The 8,401-nt window shown below is 42.5% G+C and overlaps 1 protein-coding gene across 1 annotated transcript; it reads right to left on the bottom strand.

Annotated features, from left to right (window-relative positions):
• Nucleotides 1-2,303: 2,303 nt before the first annotated feature.
• LOC147460816 (dnaJ protein ERDJ3B-like) lies at nucleotides 2,304-3,940 on the bottom strand. Its single transcript, XM_086499556.1, has 3 exons — nucleotides 3,604-3,940; nucleotides 3,361-3,509; nucleotides 2,304-2,451 (listed from the first exon to the last, which is right to left on the bottom strand). Exons 1-3 carry the CDS (start codon nucleotides 3,672-3,674, stop codon nucleotides 2,321-2,323), a joined length of 351 nt encoding a protein of 116 aa, XP_086355682.1. The 5' UTR covers nucleotides 3,675-3,940; the 3' UTR covers nucleotides 2,304-2,320.
• Between the last annotated feature and the right edge of the window lie 4,461 nt (nucleotides 3,941-8,401).

Below are 8,401 nucleotides of genomic sequence, written 5' to 3'. Positions count from 1 at the left end.
CTCACGTTCGGTCAGAGAGGGCTGCCCTCTTGCCCCCTTTCTCTTCTTGTTCTATGCTGAGGCGATGAGCAGGTTTTTGATGTCGCAGCAGGTTGGTTTGCGGGGCTTAGCACTTCCTATTCGGGGAGATGAGCTACTTGACGCTGAGTTTGATGACGACTCAGCCTTGTACTGGGATGGCCACGAGGCCAACCTTCACAGGTGTGAGCAGGCTCTTGAGACCTTTTGTTGTGCATCTGGCGCACTGATCAACTGGAGAAAGATAGTGGCTTTCTTGGTTGGTAGTGCTCTTGTGCCCGATTGAATGCCAAGTGAGGGTTTCAGGTGGATTCCCCCAAGGACTGCAGTTCGGTACTTGGGCTGTCAGGTTGGTTTGGACTTGTCTCCCGAGCAGCAGATTGCTCCCCCTCTGTCTATCAGGAGGAAGTTGTTACACTGGAGCTCAGCACGACTTTCTTTGGCGGGCAGAGTAGTAGTAGCCAACCAGGTGTTTGGGCGACTATGTGGTACATCACGTCTTGCTGGATCTTCTCGAGTTCTTGTATCAGCCAGGTAGAGAGGCTGATCAGGAACTTCCTTTGGTCAGGACGTGACACTCAGATAGCCCGAGCCAAAGTGGCTTGGCAGGTCATCACTCTTCCTTATTCACAGGGAAGGCTTGGGATCATTGACCCAGCACAGCAAAGCAGAGCCCTTTCTTGGAAGTTCAAAGTCAGAGGACTTCTTCCAAGTGAGGAGCCCTGGCAGGAGTTCTTGCTACAGTGGCTTCGTGCTAGGGTGCCTCGGGCGGGAGGCCCTGGCGACCCTTGACCAAATGGATCTTCACAGAGATGCGCACAGTTGGTTTGAGCAGGAGACTGGAGGCGCTTCGCTATGAGTTTGCTTCGATCTTGGGAGCATTTGCGGCGAGGCCTGGAGTAGCGACAGCCTACTTGCACGGAGGAGCGCCTACGACAGCCCCTTGTTTGGAACCCCATGGTTGGCACTCAAAGAGGCCACATGGTTGGTAGTCGGCCTCATGTTTCCTGGGGTCCCATGGCAACGGGTCCAACACGCTCTTTAGCTGACTGGTTAGAGTTTTCATTGGGAAATCTCCCCATCATGGATGTTTTAGCCCTCTCTCGCAGAGGTGGTTGTAGCCCTATGGGCAGTTTCATTAACTAATAGAAGGATCTTTTTCTCGGAAAAAAAAAACACTTGTTAAACTAATAGTTGATCATAGAAGAGACCAACTTCAAGATGAATTGCACATCTCTCGATATGACTTTATTCCAAGAAGGGCGAATGCATATTTGGGCAATTGAACATGCAAAATATGCATGTCAAGATATGTTAATCATGCATGTAGACATTGAGGAAGCAAGTAACACTGTTCAATGGGACTGTTAACAGAATTCACATGTAACATTTTGGCTATGGTTCTGACCTATCTTCCCTGGTTCATTGGCTGTATGCACCAATGTCACATGAAAACGTGTTTCGTCCCTTCGAAACAAAACAAAACATGAAGCGCTTGAAACATTTCGAAACAAACTCAAAACAGGAGGATGAAACACATTCCTCAGCCTCAAAAAGAAAAGTCCAATTTTCAATTTCAAATTTCAGAATTAGCCATATAGTGTATGATGTGCAACATATTTTACCACTTGTGTGACCATGCATATAGGATGTATCCACCTACTAGACTCCTAGATATTAGATTTCCTATAACCTCCAAAAAACACCTGTTTAGGATTGTGTTTCGGCTTGGCATTTTCAAAACAAAGCGAGACAAAACGCCTTGAAACGACGAAACACATGAAATGTTTCTTGTTACACTGGTTCAATGTATGCACATAGTAAACTTCTGGCTTTTTTGACACTGGCCTCACTAAACCTTGGGTACTTGGAACCACCAAGGAGGCAAGGATGTTTGGACCATTGTTTCCCAACATATCTAATCAAAGAAACCTAATAAACTCTTGACTGTTTAAAAATTGACTTGACCTTAAAATGAATCTGTCATGAAAAGGTATGAATTGATGGCTACAAAGCAAGCTCAATTTTTGCTGTAAATCGGGAGTTAATGGTGACAAGGTCAAGTAATCAGCACCTTGATGGAACTAATCATTTCTTCTTACAATTATAGGCAGCTTTACCATGCCCGATACATGTCCTTTTTACATGTTAGACCATTTTAACCTAAACTCACAAGCTTTCAGGACACTTCAAACCACTAATTTGCAATGAAAGAAAGAACATTTTGCTTTGCTGAAGCAAAATTGACAACGCTTGTAATCTGAGAAAAGAGTTGCTCAGGAAGGACAACAAAATTCAAAACTTACTGTCGAAATATATCTTGGGCAAAGTTCCCACCACCACCACCACCTCGAGCGCTGCTTTGCTTTAAACCTTCCTCACCATATTGGTCATAAATATTTCTTTTCTCTCGATCTATCAACACTTCGTAAGCTGCACATGTAACCACCACACAAAACACTCCAATATCATAAATGCACATCTGCATGCTAAACAACATATACAACACGAAAGATGTTCCTTCTTCACCCCCTTTTTACATGTTAAACGCCGCCCATTTTCTAAACATATTCGAATGATGCACTTCGCAGCATAACCAAAGTTGTTGGGAGTATAAAAATTACAAAAAAAACAAGCACTTTTGAGTCCAGAATGAGATGAGTTAAAACTACCCCAGTTGCCGCTTCAATGAACAAAGTTACACATACATACAATCTAGTACTCCCCGTTTGTAATCACGGCACAACAATAACCAAAGTTGTTGGGAGCATAAAAATTATGAAAAAACAAGCACTAAAAGTCCAGAATGAGATAAGTTAAACTACCCCAATTGCCGATTCAATGAACAAAGTTACACATACATACAATCTAGTACTCCCCATTTGAATCACGGCAATACAAATTGCAGAGTCTTCTCGAATGTGCAAATGCCTGTTCTTCCGAAATTTCACTCACACACAACCAAGGACTCCACAAAATGGTCTCCATACCAGATATTAACCATGAAACACAGTCACACACATGCCATCCAGCAAGAACAACAGTGATGAATTCTCAATGACACTATGATGGGTTGAGAGCTAATCAAAGGCATCAACAAACAATCTGACTTTTTAACAACCTATGGGAGTACCCATTCCCCAATGCTTGTAATCTAACTTAAACGGCAAATAAGGCAGCTACCAGGCACACACTTACAAGTAGCTTCTTGAGGTGACAAAATGAAATTCATCACAAATATACCATCTTGGTGATCACATGGGACCAGACATTCTTTCAAGATTCTTTCTTTATGTCACTTGATGAGCACACAAGATTCTATGTTTACCAAAGAATACATACCATTGTTTATCTCTGCAAATCTCTTTGTTGCCTCTTCGTTTCCAGGATTCTTATCTGGGTGATACTTAAGAGCTAATTTCCTGAATGCTTTTTTGATCTGATCTTCAGATGCACTTTTGGGAACTTGCAGTATGTCGTAGTAGCTCTTACTGCACAACAAGTGGATGGGAAAGGACATTGTCATATAGAGAGGAAACAAACAGACGAGAAAGTTCAGAGAAGAGGAGGAGAAAGGAGACTAACCCAGAGGAAACATCCAGTACGAAAGCAATGCAGAAGATGAGTGCAACAAGGAGAGGCTTCAAAGAAACCATAGCGACTGCTGGTCGTATTTTTCTGTCAAAACATAGCTTGATCGAGCTGCAACCGAGACCCAAAATGCGACACTCAGAATCTATTCTGCTTTCGACCTCCTCGACGAAGGGGGCCTTCTTCTCTGCTTGATTTGACTATGGCCAAGCTACTCTGCTTGGCTGTAACACGAACGCAACTCCTCTCTGCCGCGGGTGCAAAGAAACGCTGCCACTTCGCTCTGTTGTTTCAAAACTCAAAAAAAGTGTTTGTCAACACGATCCACCAATCAGACTCATTCTCTCTTTGCTCTGGCCAATCAGCGCTCTTGAAACAACAAATATGTGGCGTTGGACGTGAACGCCTCGAGATCAAACCCTATGGGAAGCTGAACGTCGGCCTTTAAACATTTGTAAGCTCCACAAAAGAAATTTCTTTGACACACACACCCTTCTCACTATAATTATTCCGGTTATCTTCAACACATCACCCAGAATTTTGGAATTTCTACGGTGAAAAGTACACAAAAGCCAACTTTACATACACTTTGACTTTTCACCTTCGATGTGATTTGTTGTAATTCTTTAAGTCAACAATGAGATTGTTTTTGGTTGGGAGGTGCACTATGTGCTCATGTTAATGGATAAAGTGGGTTTGATACTAAGGGTTTTTAAATGCAAAATTTTGAAACAATTTAATAAATACATTAAAATAAAAAGTTTTTATATTCAATTTTGTAAAAAAAATAAAATAAGGGATCATTTTATTCATTCAAACATGTTAAAAGAAGGGTTTTTTACTACTCCGTAAACCAATACATCATTTGAGGAATCATGTAGCTCAAAAATAGTAGGAGGCATAGGAGACTCGACAATAAGGGCCATAGAAGACTCAACAACATTGGCCTTATCAGTCTCGTCCTTACATTCAGAGATAAGTGTCAAACCTCTTCTAATTCTGAGACTTTTTCTTGTCTTTTTGCCATGATCTACAATCCTTCTTCATGTGCCCTTCTTATGGCAATGATATCACTCAACATTGTGCATAGAACCCCTGCATTTACTGCGTGAGTTCCTGCAATCTTTAAGCCTGGGGCATGATCATGAGTGTGACCTCGTTTCTTTTGTGAGCTAGCAACATATGCATCACCACTCTTGGTAGGTTCAATATATTTCTTGCAAATCTCTTCAATGAGAAAACTGCATCATTGTAGGCCAACTTGCCATTGGGCACATACTTACTTATGTCTTCTTACTTAGAGAGCATAACAAGAAGATAGATTGCACCTCTACATCGACATTGAGTCCTTATGATGTCAAGTGACTGAAGATAGCATTGAGCTTATTTAAGTGTTCATAAATGGTGCTACCTTCTTTCAAATGAAGCTCAAATAACTTCTTCATCATGTAAATCTTAATACTATTGGGAATGCAAGCCCAGTTGTGGGAATGTCCACTGTCCGGTGTCTAGCTCATCATTGTTCGGTGTCTAGCTCGTGGGTACAAGCCATATAGCATGCAGGTCAGTTTTAGTTGTAAGTCAAGTTATGCATGACAAGTTTTTCTATTCATACATTGTAAGGCTTTTTACACAAAATGAATATCATACATAGCGTGTTGGTTTTTAGCTTGCTGAGTACCGTGTCGACTCTTTCTCTCTTGCTCTCGTTCAATATCGCTTCTGCACCTTCTCTTTCTCGTTATGCCCCCTTATGCCTGCAACCCCTTTACTTGGTATCAAAGCGACGAGGGCATGCGGTTGAAGATCCTCGCAAGAACCGTCGCTTGCAAAGGAGAGAAAAATCGTCAACCTGCTGAATATTGAGCAACATCTACAGGACGAGTAATGCCTTGCTTGAAAATTAACCCTTGACACAGTAACCCTTTTCTGTCTTCATCTCCAGCTAAAAGGACAATCGACAAGGTGCAGATTTGAGCAATCGTTTATGGAAGAGGAAATGCTTGAAACCAATCACAATCAAGCTCTAACCTAGCTTGACATGAATTCTTCAACATTGGACAATTGTGGCGCTATTGGCTACAAAAGCAAAGGTGGTTCTTCTTGTTGTCGACGTTGCCTGCAAAGCTCGCCATCGACAGTTTGATTTTTTTTAGTTTCGTTTTCATCCAGTTTCACACTTTAATAAAGTGGCCTGTCAAGCAAGGATTCCCACCCTTGGGTACCCTTCGATTCCGCATTCGGTGATCGGATAGCAAATTGGTACTTTCTTGACGGTTTACACAATTTTTTTTTGACACAACAAGCTTTTTCCTTTTTGATGGTGAAGTTGGCCGTTCAATGCCTTACCCAAGCGGGTATTCACACCAGTAGTTAGTCACATCTTTACTCGGTGCTCATAGTAGATAAGCAAGTTGCGGCCACCTCTTTAGAGCGGTGCTAAAATTCTATAACCAAGATCGACGGACATTACTTACCTTCGCCAGCATAGCGAAAGGACCAAGCTATCCTTGGCATATCAAATATGGCCTCCAAGGTGGATAAAATTCAACGGATCTGGCTTCCACACCTGGCAAATAAAAGTCAAAGGTTATCTGATGCGAAAAAACCTATGGAAAGTGGTCAAGCCTCTCGCAACCAACGAAGCAGGCACTACAGCTGTAGTAACTCGAGCCCTCTCTTCCAAGCAACAGAGGAAAGACAAACAAGCTTTTGGTATCATTCTAACTTCCTTAGAAGACGACTTTATTCAATATTTGAATGATGTTGATTCTTCAAGTGCTGCCTGGATAGAGTTAGAGAAGCTTTTTGGTGCCAAAGCTAAGTATTCAAGAATGAGTTTAAAAATGGAATTATATTCTCTTCGCATGCGTGAAGATGAAAACATTGCATCTTTAGCTAATAGGTTGAAGAGTATCAAAAATCAACTTGTTTATGTCGAAGCCCCAGTACCAGATGAAGATCTTATAGCCGTTTTTCTGAATAGCCTCCCTGTAAAAGTTCATCAAATTGTCAATATTTTAAAAGAGAAGGATCCTCTGCCTTCTTTGGATGGTATTGTTAACTCTTTGCAGGAAGAAGAGAAACGAGTACCACATATTAGCTCTTTCGTCCTGACTGCATATGTAGCCCGTGGTTGCACTTCAACTGCAAATTCAACCAGGCCTACTACCAGCACTCGACCTTGTGCGATATGTGGACGCAACAATCATCAAACCAATGATTGTTTTAGCAAAAATCCTTGCACCCATTATGGAAAGACTAATCATCCTTCACACAAATGCTTTAAGAAGAATAAGCAACATATCAATATGGTTGAAGGTGATGAAGATGGTGAAGCGCCAATGATTTTCGTAGAAAGTGATGTCCTGTAGTTTTTTTAGTTTGTCTTTATGTTTCCTTTATGTCAGTCATTTATCAATAATTGTACGGGTTATAGACACTGCCACATAAAAAGTGGTAAGACCACCCTTTTGTTGTTTGGTTGAGTTCTGGTATGTCTCACACTGATGGTTGTTTGAGGGAAGTACACACACACACACACACACACACACACCTATGCTATAGTCAAGGGGGGAACTTCTACTCATGGTTTTGGGTGATTGGACTCTGCCATGGTCTGTCTTGAGTCCATTGTCAGTGGTTTGGGCTTGAGGGGGAGGTTGTTGGGAATGCAAGCCCCCAGTTGTGGGAATGTCCACTGTCCGGTGTCTAGCTCGTCAGTGTCCGGTGTCTAGCTCATGGGTACAAGTCATATAGCATGCAGGTCAGTTTTAGTTGTAAGTCAAGTTATGCATGACAAGTTTTGCTATTCATACATTGTAAGGCTTTTTACACAAAATGAATATCATACATAGCGTATTGGTTTTTAGCCTTCGGTACCGTGTCGACTCTCTCTCTCTCTCTTGCTCTCGTTCAATCTCGCTTCTATACCTTCTCTTTCTCGTCATGCCCCCTTAGGCCTGCAACCCCTTCAAATACTTGCACTCTTGTTCTCATATATATTGCACAACTTATCCCATAAGGCTTTATAAGTGGATTCACTAACAATAATGAAGTATGCTAACTCTACAAGATGAATAGTGGATCTAGCTTTAGCATCAAGTGATTTCCACTGGGCATTTGTGTAACCATCACCCTCTTAGCGCTCAAACAATGGCTCCAATTGACCTCTTTGGATCAAAACATCTTGAACAAAGTTCGTTCCATCAAACTTTCGGAGGTTAAAGATGTCCTTATCAAACCAGAAGCCATAACTACCAAGTGTCAAACTATGACAAGAGTGTTAAGTATGGAGCCTGATTTACCCTCGTAATTTTCTGTGGTAAAATCGCACATTTGTAAGGCCCCCATTATGAGGAGAAGCCATTGTGCATGAAGGAAAATCACTCACCGGAAACCAAAATTTTCACGGACAAGAATCAGAGGCAACTTTAAAGGCCTCGGGGGCGGAGGCCCCCAAGACTTTTTTTCGCCGGAATATTCTTTTTCGCCGGAATATTATGGCCGGACGGCGGCCGGAAAGTGGTCGGAAAACAACCGGTCGGTTGGCCGGTGGCCGGTAGTCAATGGCCGATGGCCGGTGGTCGGAAGTCAATGGCCGATGGCCGGTGGTCGGAAGTCAATGGCCGGTGGCCGGTGGCCGAATTCAATGGCCGTGGCCGAATTCAAAAGCGGACTGTCTTCTCAAGGGCGGCCACACATGGGCGGATTGGAGGGTCCGATTTGGACTTATTCGCACAAGGGCAGCTACACATGGCTGTCTCTCATAAGAGAGGGCAGCCCTTTTGGC

This window comes from Adiantum capillus-veneris, chromosome 3 (genome assembly GCF_014529385.1).
Source record: "Adiantum capillus-veneris isolate H3 chromosome 3, ASM1452938v2, whole genome shotgun sequence".
NCBI classification, from domain to species: Eukaryota; Viridiplantae; Streptophyta; class Polypodiopsida; order Polypodiales; family Pteridaceae; genus Adiantum; species Adiantum capillus-veneris.
Note: the sequence above shows the minus strand (reverse complement) of the source record. Positions and strands in the feature narration are given on the sequence as shown.

Bases quoted from the DNA above. Each gene is read 5' to 3' on its own strand.
- LOC147460816 (XM_086499556.1), bottom strand. From the start codon at position 3,674: ATGGTTTCTTTGAAGCCTCTCCTTGTTGCACTCATCTTCTGCATTGCT. The intron at 3,510-3,603 runs GTTAGTCTCCTT...CTTGTTGTGCAG, and splicing joins GTACTGGATGTTTCCTCTGG to TAAGAGCTACTACGACATAC. The intron at 2,452-3,360 runs GTATGTATTCTT...TTACATGTGCAG, and splicing joins ATTTGCAGAGATAAACAATG to CTTACGAAGTGTTGATAGAT.